The sequence below is a fragment of the Nasonia vitripennis genome, chromosome 2, assembly GCF_009193385.2.
Source record: "Nasonia vitripennis strain AsymCx chromosome 2, Nvit_psr_1.1, whole genome shotgun sequence".
NCBI classification, from domain to species: domain Eukaryota; kingdom Metazoa; phylum Arthropoda; class Insecta; order Hymenoptera; family Pteromalidae; genus Nasonia; species Nasonia vitripennis.
Window position 1 is genome coordinate 12,897,153 of NC_045758.1, and position 13,061 is coordinate 12,910,213.

Here is a 13,061-nt window from a genome sequence, read left to right on the forward strand (position 1 = left end):
GTTGTTTTTCTCAATTAATTATACGCGAAAATTATTTACAGTTATTTTTTGAAAAGCGCAAGAACACGGGTCGCGAATCGAGAGGGGGATAAGAATGCCTTTTTTTTCACCCTCTCGCGGGCGATATAATCTCGGCGAGAAATCTCTCGAATGGCGCAGCGGTAGCAACGATTTAGCGGCAATAGAAATGCACGGAAACTGGTTTTCTAATAGCGCGAGGTGCCGGCCAACATGTCTGCTGCACTTGTCGTCCCTCGTCCCGCGTATTATCGCTCTTGTTTCTCGCAGCGGCTCTTTTTCGCGTCGTTAGAAAGTCACGAAAAAATCGATTGAAACGTCGCCGTGAGCCGCCGAGAGATGATGCTCCAGCTGCATAATCGAGTTTCACCAAAATAGCAGCGCGCAACAAGTCCGTGAGAAGACCTCACACAGAGATAGAGAGTAATAGCGCGTTAACGATACAGATCCATAAATAAACGGTTGCTCATCTCGGTCAGACTCCTCGGAAAATCGAAGAGGATAGAGAGACTGGAGGACATGACTTTGACCCAGATGCCGAAAGATCCTAAGGCGACTGACTCTCCGCGCGCGCGTGTGTGTGTGCTCTGCTGCAAATTTCGAATCGCATATAACGTGTATATACTTAGAAGACAATGCAAATCGCTAGGAAATGAGTCTGTATGCACAATGAGCGTCGAGAGAGTCGTGAGTCGCCCGAGGCAGGCTCGCCGCGGATTTCCCTCTACGTCGATAAATCGAGTAAGTAGTTACACTCGTTGCAGCGCGGAGAAGAAGGAAGAGCGGAAAAATCGAGACGACGCGAGCGACTACACGACCTTCGCTGGGAGCGCGCGATCTTTGCCTACATAGTGATGATCGTTAGGGTGAAAAAAAAGGAGAGGAGACCTTGATCGAGATCGGCGTGTAATTAACTCTCGAGCGTTTAGAGAGCTATTGTATAGGTATAAAGAGAGAATCGCTTCGTGCATGAGCGCAGGACGCTGCAGATGACGCCGATTTTAATTAGAAGCTGCGTGTGCTTTTCGCAATTTTTTCATTTTTGCTTCACTTAATGCGCGCAGCTCGCCGCTGATGGTGTGACACACGCGCGAAGAAAGTGCGCGCGAAGTGAAACTTGCGCTGCTCGACTTTTGCGCGGCGCAGATGTTTCTAAAGAACGTGTATAATTGCAGCGCGCAGCAGACGCATTAATTCGAAACGTGTCATCTTGTTTAATTGAGGAAAAATCTGCATACGCACAGCGCAAGTAGATACGCGCGGGGTCCGGTCGGACGCGAGTCGAAATCGAGCTAGTAGCTGCGCGATGAGGTGAGGGACTATAAGATGAGAAGAGAGAAAAGAGACAAGAACGAAAACACATCTTTGAAAATCGCTCTAGTAACATGGCGAATTGGAACGCATACGCTCGCGGATGCGACCTTGTTCTCGATATGTAACACTCGACTACTTAACGCTTTTAACATTGAGCGAGCTCGCGTTCGAGCGGTTAAGGTCAGGCGCGGCTCGACAACTTCGAAAATCGAAGATTTTATTTCAAAGTAATGCCATTAAAAGATCGTTAAAAGTTTGCTCGTTTCGCGTATGTACATACATACAGGCTGCCAATTCGAAAGGAAGAAGGCGAGAGAACGACACACGCTCGTGTTTATTTCAAGTTTTAAATATATATTTATGTATTTGCATCTATCTATTTAGAGCTAACTTAAAGTATATAGGTACAACAGTAAATAATATTGCACAACAAATAAATCGCTAGTAGTAGTAGTAGTACCATGTACATGAACGAATGTATTCGTATTTATAATAAATAATAAAGTAAATGCTCATGAGACTGCTGCAACCAAATCTAATTTGGAGCAATTATGTAATTGTTAAAGCTTACAGCTTAGACTAGTATCGTAAAGGAAGTTTGTACTTGGCGTTCTTGTATAGTGCCTTTTCTTTCATTTAGCTTATAGAATTAGTTAGTAGTATGACACAATTTATACACAACGATAGTCAACGATGTCTATAAAATATTTCATTGGTTTACATTTGCTCTTTGATATATATATATATATATATATATATATATATATATATATATATATATATATATATATGCGAGTGTAGTGGGAATCATTTTTAAGATAAAGCGATCGCAGTTTTGCATATGTCGTTGGTTTCTTCTTTTTTATATTTAAAGTCTTAAGTACGACTGTGGAATGCAATTCCGTTAAAACCAGCAATCATTCAAACTATTTTCAACGGTATATTGACAAAGTGCGCGTATTACCCATAAAAAATTGTACATCCATCGCAAGGCCGCATATTACTTGTCACAAATGGTGCAATAAGTTTGAACAATGCTAAGCTTCTTGCTGAATGTGCAAGAATCAGAAAATAATAATCTCGCGGCGCGATTTGAACATGTATTATACTAGACACCTACAACCAATGCATAGAGCGAAATCGAAACAGACCGACTGTGATAAAAAAAATACTTGATGTAATTAAAATACCTAACGTTTTTAAGTTTTGAAGACCTTGAGATAGGTACTGATAATTTTTGTTTGAGCAATGGTGCTTTGATGTAGAGTAAAATCATGTACATAATAATGTAATCGATAAATGTGTTCTTATACCTTAATCTTACAATAATTACGCCATAAAATAGAAACTCTATATCGTGGGCAAATATTAAACTTTAAAAACTAAATTTCTTTAGTTGCATGTCCACAGACATGGATACTGGATACCAGTAGTGTATGATACACAGTTTCTTCATTAAATTTCTGTCATCTTCATAAGAAGACAATCGCAAATAACAAAATACTAGTCGTCAAATCTCATAAAATTTCAGTATTTGATTCTTTTCATCTTAGGCATAATTATCACGTGCTTAGAGTGAATTTGTATATATTGGCAAAAATACTATCACAGCCGAACTTAACTAAATTTCATTCTCTGTGTCTATGGCCATTCTCACAACCTTCTGAAATCTCATTACTTTTGCACATATTCTTTGGTTTCGAAAATTCTTCTACAAACATGTAATCAAGAGTTGGCTTTACTCTTGTCAGAGGACATTTCGTCAAGAAAAAGTCCGCCCCAACGTAAAAGATTTTGTAAAGTAAAGGAATTAGCAGCAGCTGATGACAAGTTGCCCAAAGTCGATAATTTTGTCCCTCAAATGGATCCAAAATAGCAGGACACAACATGTGGCTTAAATTAACTTGCACAAGCTTGAACAGTTTATATTTTGATTAACCTATTTCTAAGAATAAATATCATGAAAATTTATCAACTCCACTTACCATTCCTACAATTTGTAACACCCAAAAATGATATGCCAAGTTCAATGCATACCCAAATATCGACCAACTCATATCGCACAATGGTTCTATACTATACGCACCTGTAGAATAAAAATAATTTTGATACACGGATTCAAACTAAATTTTGCAATCTTAATTCATAATAATGTTTTAAATACAAACCTCCAAGTCTAGCAAGATAATAAGGAATCACAGCCATCAAACCATGTTGAATGTAATATACAGCTTTATCAGCAAACATCTACAGGAAGAAAAATTCTCAATTCTAATTTGTAATCTGTGTATAATAATGGAAAGCATAAGATTCATTTAAAAACTTACCGGTCTGCAATCAGTTTCTGGAAATACATAGGCTAAAACTGGCCCATTTAAGCCTGATACTACCATTCTAAAGATGGCAGTTATCTTAGGACTATTTGGTTCGGCAGCTAGCAAATATATCTTGAGCAAAAGCAATATAAATGTTACGTACAAAGTGAGGAATGATTGTACAATCAAAACTACGATATATAAGTATATACCTCAGCAATTGTAATAATATGGCAAGGATTCAATATGTACACAAAGGTTCTCCCAGAAAGTTTAAATCCGATCTCAACTCCAAAGACTAGAGACATCATAGTGAGTAAAATGGTTTTTCCTCTTCTTGCTTTTTGTACATATGGCAGTGATTTTGGTAAGGTCATCCTCTTCAAACTCCATATCATCAAGAAAGCAATATAAATTGAAATTAACAAAGTTTCGATGACCCGTCTTTTCATAGACAGGTAGCTGGCACATTCTGGTCCTACATTTCTAGGAATCGATGCATTTACACCAGTATATGCCCACTCAAACATGGTGAAAATTTGCTAAGGTTTTATGAAACTGAAACAGAAGATATGAATTTTGTTTAGAAATGAAAATTTCTTTTTTATATGCTCTATGTACTTGAAATGCAATAACTATTCAAGAACTAATATCGATTCAATTATTTACAGTGTTACATTCTAAAATTATAAAAACAAATACAGGTTGAAAACAGTGCACTCAAACACTATTACATTACATATATTATGAACAGATTTGTCAATCTCAGTTTAAAAATTATCTCAAAGAAATTTTTATCGATTAATTAATTTTACACACCTCAATTAATTAATTAAAATGGAAAATGTTAAGTTAAAATTGGATCGATTACGCTAATTAATTTATGAAACAATTTATCGAGTAGAGGTTATGAGTATCTAAACAGAGAAACGTTTCAGGCGGTTGAAAGAATATAAAAGCACGCTTAAGTCAGGTATTAGACGCTATTTATTTTAATTTACCTATTTATTACCTTAATTTAAAAAATTAAGCTCCCCCGAGGAACGACCGCCAAACTATCCACTGACGTTCTGCCCTACCTATATCATATTTGTCATTCACTACACTACTTGCTCAATGTTTTCTGAAAAGATCCAACAGAAATGATATTGTGTGTTTAGATTTCCTTGACTATACTGGTGTAGTGCTACTAACTTGTGTGATTATATATATTCTAATGCCAATACATGGCTCATAAGTGACATATATACATGCGCGAGTAATATATTCGTAATAATATACGCGCACGTTACAATATAGGTATAGCATAAACATAATAAAATATAAGATCTGTGAAATTTTTAAAAGTAGTTTGAGAATTTGTAACATTGCGCTTTTACAAGTCGAAGAAACTATAAAGCGGCTAAGGTATAAAAAATGTTCAGTGCTACATTTATATTATTTTTATTGAAAAACGTTAAGGACAAAACATTGATTTTTAACATGTTTTTGTTTATTAATTTACAATTCCACTTCTTTATAAGCTTATGAATCCAGTAGGTACATACATTATAACGATTTGAAAGTTCAAAATTCAATTAAATTTCACAAACTTTTCTCTGCAACTTACAAAAGATAACTGGACTGTATTATTAATCGAGATAAGTATTTAAAAAAAACGTGATAATATATTTAATATATTTAATATTATATATATATATATATATATATATATATAAACGCCAATTCAATTTGATTTCTGGTATTGTAGCACCAACACTACAAAACGCATTACATATACATTAATAATCGAAGAAAATGTAGTAGCTTACATAGATTTTTCTTTTCTTTTTCAAAGGACTTCACGCATTTTTGTTTTCGTCGACTTCCATTTTGTCAGTCTTATGACGGTCTTTCGTGAAGCAGCACGAAGTATATCACAATTTAATTCGTAAGGCCGTGTACGGTAAAATGGGCCTTTATCAAATCACAAAAGTCATAGGTATGTTAGATATAATCATATATGTATATCGACCAATATGAACTTTGAAGAAAAAGAAACATTCCATTCGTATTTGTTGAAATTAATTGGTATCACTGAATCAAGATAAAAATAGATCAAGCTTTAGTACTGAGGAAGGGAATGTTGTACAAAAAAATACAATGTAAATAGCATTTTTACAATGCTTGAAATTTCGAATGTCATAGTACAGACATTCGTGCTCCTTCATATCAATCATCAAACAAATCTTTCATTTATAACTAAATAATATTTGGAAATGCATCTTCTAAAAAGTGGGAGCCTTATTACGTGAATAGTTGAGTTTTTTTAAAGTTGTTTAGCTTTTAAATTGTAGAATATAAATTTTATCTACATTTTGACATAACTATATTAGGAGAATAAAAAAATTTATTTTAAGATAACACAATATTTACTAATATCAACAAATTAATCTAAGCCCTGCTTTTTGTAACGAATTTTTAAATTTTTACTGACATGTCTTTTAGCACTAAAATGTTACCGAATTTTCGTCTTTTCTAACCGGAACTAAAACGCCTATTTAATTAGATATAAAAAAGGCTTATAATTATATGGCTTTGATATCATTACAAAAGATTAATAATATTTTGACAAATCTTATATTCACGACTTAAACGATTTTGTTTAATCGGAACAGATGAGTTCTTAGTGGAAAATCAACACGTTTTGGATACAGAATTTTTCACAAAGAAATATTAGTTTAATTATATAAAACGTCAGATGGAAATCCTTTTTACATGCTAAGGTAGCCTCGAGCTTGGCTACGTCTGCGACTAATAAGGTATGCAACCAGCACAATCACCACTAAACCTGCTAATGCACAACCCACTGCTATGGGTACTACATCAGGTGTGTCGAATGCGCAATCTTCGGCTGCAATGAATTAAGATTATAATTAATGAATTAATTTGAAAAATCACATTTAAAGTTCAATCATGAAATGATGAAATAAACTTACCAAGACCAAAACTTCCTTTATTTTTATTTTCAAAAGCTTGGAATCTAAGATTAGTCACTTTAGCTACACCAGCCAGTGTCTTATCAACATTTCCGTTGGTCAAATTAAAATGTTGTAACCTAAGACAACGGTAAGAATTTCCAATGGTAGTGTTGAAGTGTTCATGAGCATGAACAAGCTTCAATGGGTCAGCTAAAATTAAAATATTTTTACGATAAATGCGCACTTTCTTCAATGCAAACCAAATTATATAATTTAACAAAATATACTAACTAAGACCAGAGTTTGGTAATTCTCCTGGAGCAATTGAAGCTTCAAGATGGCTAAGAATATATGTTTTTGTCATGTTGTCACGTTTGAAACTTAAGGAAACCACGTTTTCTCCACCCTTAGTGGCGTTCCAAGTCAACACCAATGTCTCATCATTCACACTAAAAGTACCGTTTACTCGTGTTATGTTTTCATTAGCTGGAACATTAATTGGTACACTCCAAGCCTGAAAATAATATAAATTTAAATTAAACAAATTGATCTTTTTTCTTATGCTGCACATGAAATGTAATATTAATAAATTGATATATGTACCTTGTTATCAGTGCCATTGTATGTAATAACCAACTGGGTAGCCAACTGTACAATAATCACATTGTTATCTGTTCCATTAACAATCCATTTATGCGATTCTGGCTCTTTTGGTGGAGGAGGTGCAACTGTGGTAGTACTTGGAGCAACAGTAGTAGTTGATGGTTTTGGGGTTGTAGTCGTGGTGGGAGTAGTAGTGGTAGAAGGAGTAGTTGAACTAGTAGTTGTAGTTGGTTCAGTGGTTGTACTTGGTGGAGTTGTTGGGGGTACAGTCGTTGGAGCAGTTGTAGTTGTTGACGGTTTTTCTGTTGTAATAGTTTTCTCAGCGCTTTGTTGACCTAAAAATAAAAAAAAAATCTAATGACACTGCATTATAACTTAAACTAGTTCAATAAACATATTCATGATAATCTATGACAGGGATTAAATAACAAGTTTTTGCGGATTTGAGAATACGCTAAATTTTTTTTTACTATAATATGTGCGTTACAATCAATAGCCAAGTTCATCATTCTTTTGTTACTTCTTGACATTAGTCAGAGCATATGCAGATAAGAGATATGCAAAAACTAACTTGCTAATATGAGTTTCCCTAATGTAGTTATCATACAATGTCAACAAGCATTTCTCATACATCAGAATCTCTTCAATTAATGATTATCTCAAATTTATTGTAAGTACTTTCAAAGTTCAATTATTAATTCTACAAAAACAAATTTACGAAGTACAATGCATGGAATTTGCCTATGGATGCAACACTTTTCGCTTATCTAATGCCTGCCACAGAGTGTGTAACTCTATCCCTGCTGATATAAAAAGACAGTGAAGCTCAACTTCCGCTAGGTTAAAATTTTACTGCTTATCAAAGTTAGCCACAACATAATTAAAGTAATATGATTCAGCCTTCCTAACTTAATTGGAGATATTATTTATAATTTATATGCTTGTTAGGGAAATCACAGCACAAAACTACATAGCAATAGATTTTTCCTCTCGTGTTAGAGACAGAGAACTTATTTGCACGAGAGGAAAAAAATAAGGATAAATCATTTCATTATGCAGTTGAGCAACCGCAAACATTTTTATTTAAAAAACATATATGAATCATTCTTGACTCATGTTAAGCCAAATCTTAAAGTTATACATATAACACTGCAGTCTAGAGAGAAGTCATTTATCTTGACACTATTTGCAACAATAACAAAAAAAAAAAAACAGAGAAATGTCTAGTTTCACAAATAAGCGCAACATTGGCGAGCTGCTAGAGCACAGTGAAATGTAAACATGATCTCTTGTTTTTTTAACACTGTATCGGAGTGAAAAAAGTATCCCGTATCAAACCAACTCGGCATTCCCGTTTTTTTTTTTTTTTGTAAATAACGAGTCACGAGTTCTCCCCACGCAGACTTTTATCGGTGCGCGAAAGTGCAGCATAGTAAAAAAGAGTCGTCGGAACAAAGAAGGTAAAATATCTCTCGTCCCGAGCGAGTTGCGTATTTAGGTACTGCCATCAGAGCTATATGCTTCGCAATGGCTGAAAATTCTCGACGTAATACAGCCGCGCTGCAGTAAACAGCCCATCACTGTCGTATAGCGCATGCATATATGTGCAGCTAATGTCTATTCCTCGCGGGCACAAAGAGACGACAGTAGCAATAATCGAGCTCCATTAAATTCTCCAGCGTCCTGCGGATAATGCAACGTCACGAATGTTCTAAGAGGCATTGTGTCAACCATATTTCTCGTCTAGCCGCGCGTGAAGAGAGACGGAAAGTCCCCTCGGGGGCTTTCGCATGCGGCCAGACAAGGACGGAAAGACTCGCTGTTAGCTATATTATACTAACGGAGCGAGTGCGAAAAATAACTGCGTTTCTATCTCACCTGACACCAAGACCAAAGCGCAACAAAGAATCAACGCCGTGCTTTTCTTCATTTTGGAGCAGTGTATGTCCGGCCGCTCGACTTGTCTTCTCGGATGTGATGTACTTGGCCAACTGATGATGATTGGAGTGCCTCGTCGAGATGAATACGCGTGAGCGACGCAGATTCCGTTCCCACCGTGGTCACGCAACTAGAGCCTGATGATGCTAAATCGCCGAACTGCCTGACTCCGATTTTTGTACTAAAATAGCAGAATGCTTATAGGCTACTACTATATTATGTATGCAGTCTGTGCAGTGTGCACTGAGGCAGCGCTACTGATGCGAGTCGCATCATGCGACCCCGGCCCCGCCGTTGCCTGCTGTTTCGGAGCGGACCACTGGGCGGGTTTACACGCGACCTCAGCGACACGCGAGTCAGAGCACGAGCTGATTGGCCGAGCTGAGGGAATTGTTCCAGCAGCCTCGAATTTGCGCTGATAAATTTGAAAAGAGTGCATTTCGAATCTTACAACAGATGCGATAGAAAAATAGTTTTATTGTGTAAACGTTTTATAAACAATTTTCATCGATGCAACATTCAAAAACATTTTCTCGCGGACGCATTATATGAAACTAAATGAAAATACTTTGTGTGTATGTACCTTATACGTTAGAGTAAGTAAAAAAAACTTTGTAAATTTAATATAAATATAAATTAGGTCAACAAAAATACGCATTGAAAGAGGCTTATGCTAGATTATCTAAATCGATGTCGTTGAAGGCATCGTCATCCAGGTCGAGTAAATCTCTCAAGCTCTCTGAGCTTGTCTGTAACTCAGCATTTCCTGATGCGTCTACTTGTGATGTGTTCAATGATGATTCCGTGTTCGAACCAGAACATTCCACAAAATCGTCGAGGCTCTTTTGATTTGTCATATCTGGCAATTGGTTTGTTACGTCTGCTTTGTCCAAATCAAAGTTTTGATCCAGCCCAACTTCGTTTAACACATCGATTTTCTTCTGTATTTTTGGCCACAAGTAATCGTCGGCCGTATCTTTTGCCAGCAAATACCGAATCACTACATTATCCGTCTGACCAATCCTGTGTACTCTGTCCTCTGCTTGACATAAAATCTGGAAATAGAATATTTATTTCAAACATTATTTCCATCATAAGAAAATTAAAAATTGAAACTATAGATGTTAAAAACAAAACATACACCCGGGTTCCATGATAATTCAGCAAACACAACAAGTTGTGCTGCTGTTAACGTTATGCCTGCATTAGCAGCTGTTATTGATAGAACTGCTACCAATACGTTTTCATTTTGTTGAAATGTATCTACAAACTGTTTCCTTTGCTCTGGATGAGTTTTTCCATCAATCCTGATAAACCTAGGTAAAGAATTTTGTGTAAGATTTAAATACATTATTTAGTTTAAGTACACCAATCAATGATACTTACAAAACTTTCTTCGATGTTAAGAGATTAGAAATAGCATCCATCATATTTTTATGGTGAGCAAAAATTAAGAATTTTTGTTGATTTTCAATCAAATCAGTGACGTAATTACTGCAATTAAATAAATTTAGTAAGTCACAGAATCCTTGTAATTGATATCCAACTAAATAAAGATTTGAATATTACCAAACTGCTTTCTCTTTAGCTTTACTCGATTCACTATAATACTGTAAAAGTGCACCATGTTTTTGTGCACCGGTTAAACTTTTCTTTTGCATCTCCTTAGAAGCAGCTTCCATCTCTTTGGTTGCAGCCTTTATCATATGTGGATCAAGAATAATTTTTTGCCTGGAAGAGAAAATGTTCATATAAATTGTGAATTATTTAATTAACAATGTTATATTATTATGCTTGTCCAACCTTATCTTTGATGGTAACTGAGTCATCACATCACTTTTCAGTCTTCTGATCAAGCAACATGCTTTGAGTAAGATTTCTAATTCTTTTAAATTACTTGAACCATTGAAATCCCAACCATAATTCGTTTGCACACCAGAGCAATACCTCATACCAAAATCTTGATAACTATAAATAAATATGATAATAATAAATATTTTGCTAGTTTTGCATTTCTATATTGTAAAATCTATGCTTACCTCATGAAATTTGGCATTAATAACTTGATTTGTGGAAACAACTCTATAGGACGTGATAAGGCTGGTGTACCAGTTAACAGAATTATACGCTTAGCATGTGTTGCTAGTCGTTGAACTGCCTTGGTCCTTTGTGTTTTTCCACTTTTTAAGTAATGTGATTCATCCTAAACATGAAATATTAATTGTCTACGAAGAGCTTTTAATTATTTTTTATAGACTATATTTTTTAAAGTTTTAATCTTACACAGAGTATTACACCATATTTTCGTGCTGCTATTTCGTCTATTCTTCTTGTAAGTAAATCATAAGATAGAATTGTAATTTGACTACTTTCTATGTAATCTTTAGTACTTGAAAGATGCTGTATGGCATGTAATGGTACAGAATCTAAATTTTCGATCACAGCTTCTGACCACTGATATCTAGGAGTAAAAAGCAATAAAATATTTTCAACTCATAATAAGTGATGCATTTCAAATTGTCTTACCTAACAGAAGATGGAGTTACTATTAAAAGAGGCCAATCACTTCTATAATAGTGTGCTATACCTAACGCTTGTCTGGTTTTACCAAGGCCCATATCATCTGCTATAAGACATTTTCCATTCTTTGATATTCCATATCTAAAAAATACAAAATTATACAAGCTGAAATGTGTAAGAAATAATTCAAGGCGTTTTAAGAGTACTAAATGTCTCTTACTCTATTCCTTCTTTTTGAAATGGATACAGTGAATTCATCAATGTGTCATCAATTATCGATGTATCGATAACTGGCTTTGGTTGGTTTTCTTGTTTCAACAAATTTTTGAAAGTCTAATAAAAAATAATCATAATGTAATAAAATAAAAACAATCCAGTACATAGAAGTACAAATAATGCCTTACAGTTAGTAAAAAACTTGGCAATCCTTTAAATGTAATTTCAGCACATTTAAGACCAATCAATTTTTCATGAAACATATCATATTCATTGATATTGAAACTCCATAATTTTGTTTTAATATCTAAAAAACAAAAGGATAATGAATCTATTATGTTAAGAATAAAAACAACAAAAATTGTATAATATTTACCATAAAGTCTGCTGGGAATTGTTTTAAATAGATTGTTCACTAATGCTTCATTATACTTTGACATTTCAACAACAAAACGATTACTACTTATCATAGAACATGTAAGTTCACAACGCTCTACATTTCCATAAAATCTAGTTGTTGTACTGGAGATTGGATTGTAACGATTTGCTGAAGACTGCTGTTTTATTGTACTTTGTGATTTATTTTGAGAATACCCGTAAGGCTTTTTATTACTCAAGTTTGGAGCAACATTCTGATTTGCAGCAGTGCTCGTGTAGGATATGCTATTTTTATTTGTAAAATTACTCATGAAGCCATTTGTAGATCCTGTACTTGGAGAATTATTAGGCACTGGTGCATTTTGTTTTTTACGCTCTAAAGCTTGTTGACGTTTTCTCTCGATTTCTTCTTTGGAATACATGTCTGAACAAAATATTTTTTTTTTGGTTATTACTTGTGTTTTTTAAATAATTTTCGAAAATTTTGGAACATTCAAACACAATTTACTACTTACTTGTAAACTTTCGTATTCTGACCTTGTCTGAAAATATGAGTTACATTCAGCGTTCAACCATGATTGCAGTACTACGTCGTAAATGTCGTGATAAACTTAATCTAAGTTACATTTTTCTCTTAGAATTTTTATGACATCAAAACAAAAACAATCACTTTTAACCTATAGAACCAGTAGGCTGCATGTCTCTTTTGCCAGTTTGAATAAGCCAATTTGCACCTATCTTTACCTGACTACACCCTATACAATTATATATGTTGTCTGTGGCTATAGCAAAGTGTCAT

At 34.7% G+C, this 13,061-nt stretch overlaps 3 protein-coding genes across 5 annotated transcripts; all 3 read right to left on the reverse strand.

Moving 5' to 3' along the window:
* Positions 1 to 1,665: 1,665 nt before the first annotated feature.
* On the reverse strand, positions 1,666 to 4,957 carry LOC100122701 (transmembrane protein 164). 2 transcript variants are annotated; one of them, XM_016983029.3, is made up of 6 exons: positions 4,660 to 4,754; positions 3,860 to 4,205; positions 3,660 to 3,779; positions 3,501 to 3,579; positions 3,318 to 3,418; positions 1,666 to 3,245 (listed from the first exon to the last, which is right to left on the reverse strand). In XM_016983029.3, exons 2-6 carry the CDS (start codon positions 4,175 to 4,177, stop codon positions 2,961 to 2,963), a joined length of 903 nt encoding a protein of 300 aa, XP_016838518.1. In that variant the 5' UTR covers positions 4,178 to 4,205; positions 4,660 to 4,754; the 3' UTR covers positions 1,666 to 2,960. The 2 variants fall into 2 exon arrangements, with proteins under 2 accessions (XP_016838518.1, XP_031779105.1); XM_031923245.2 differs by having other exon boundaries at positions 2,843 to 3,245; positions 4,649 to 4,957.
* A 160-nt stretch (positions 4,958 to 5,117) lies between these two features.
* On the reverse strand, positions 5,118 to 9,471 carry LOC100122692 (lysosome-associated membrane glycoprotein 1). Its single transcript, XM_031923244.2, has 5 exons — positions 9,089 to 9,471; positions 7,211 to 7,545; positions 6,899 to 7,121; positions 6,626 to 6,817; positions 5,118 to 6,540 (listed from the first exon to the last, which is right to left on the reverse strand). Exons 1-5 carry the CDS (start codon positions 9,138 to 9,140, stop codon positions 6,401 to 6,403), a joined length of 942 nt encoding a protein of 313 aa, XP_031779104.1. The 5' UTR covers positions 9,141 to 9,471; the 3' UTR covers positions 5,118 to 6,400.
* Positions 9,472 to 9,749: 278 nt separating this feature from the next.
* Positions 9,750 to 12,987, reverse strand: LOC100678864 (SWI/SNF-related matrix-associated actin-dependent regulator of chromatin subfamily A-like protein 1). 2 transcript variants are annotated; one of them, XM_031923236.2, is made up of 12 exons: positions 12,778 to 12,987; positions 12,261 to 12,686; positions 12,073 to 12,191; positions 11,889 to 12,001; positions 11,675 to 11,809; positions 11,432 to 11,609; positions 11,188 to 11,351; positions 10,952 to 11,116; positions 10,718 to 10,879; positions 10,535 to 10,642; positions 10,290 to 10,464; positions 9,750 to 10,203 (listed from the first exon to the last, which is right to left on the reverse strand). In XM_031923236.2, exons 2-12 carry the CDS (start codon positions 12,682 to 12,684, stop codon positions 9,817 to 9,819), a joined length of 2,130 nt encoding a protein of 709 aa, XP_031779096.1. In that variant the 5' UTR covers positions 12,685 to 12,686; positions 12,778 to 12,987; the 3' UTR covers positions 9,750 to 9,816. The 2 variants fall into 2 exon arrangements, with proteins under 2 accessions (XP_031779096.1, XP_031779097.1); XM_031923237.2 differs by having other exon boundaries at positions 12,800 to 12,953.
* Positions 12,988 to 13,061: the final 74 nt, after the last annotated feature.

What these genes read in the sequence shown, in the direction of transcription:
- LOC100122701 (XM_016983029.3), bottom strand. Translation starts at nt 4,177, where the DNA reads ATGTTTGAGTGGGCATATACTGGTGTAAATGCATCGATTCCTAGAAAT. An exon ending in CAGAAACTGATTGCAGACCG is followed by an intron (nt 3,580 to 3,659) that starts GTAAGTTTTTAA and finishes TTCTTCCTGTAG; the next exon opens with ATGTTTGCTGATAAAGCTGT. An exon ending in TGTTACAAATTGTAGGAATG is followed by an intron (nt 3,246 to 3,317) that starts GTAAGTGGAGTT and finishes AAACTGTTCAAG; the next exon opens with CTTGTGCAAGTTAATTTAAG.
- LOC100122692 (XM_031923244.2), bottom strand. Translation starts at nt 9,140, where the DNA reads ATGAAGAAAAGCACGGCGTTGATTCTTTGTTGCGCTTTGGTCTTGGTG. An exon ending in CGCTTTGGTCTTGGTGTCAG is followed by an intron (nt 7,546 to 9,088) that starts GTGAGATAGAAA and finishes TTTTATTTTTAG; the next exon opens with GTCAACAAAGCGCTGAGAAA. An exon ending in TAAAGGAAGTTTTGGTCTTG is followed by an intron (nt 6,541 to 6,625) that starts GTAAGTTTATTT and finishes AATTCATTGCAG; the next exon opens with CCGAAGATTGCGCATTCGAC.
- LOC100678864 (XM_031923236.2), bottom strand. Translation starts at nt 12,684, where the DNA reads ATGTATTCCAAAGAAGAAATCGAGAGAAAACGTCAACAAGCTTTAGAG. An exon ending in TTTCAAAAAGAAGGAATAGA is followed by an intron (nt 11,810 to 11,888) that starts GTAAGAGACATT and finishes TGTATTTTTTAG; the next exon opens with ATATGGAATATCAAAGAATG. An exon ending in TTAATGCCAAATTTCATGAG is followed by an intron (nt 11,117 to 11,187) that starts GTAAGCATAGAT and finishes ATTTATTTATAG; the next exon opens with TTATCAAGATTTTGGTATGA.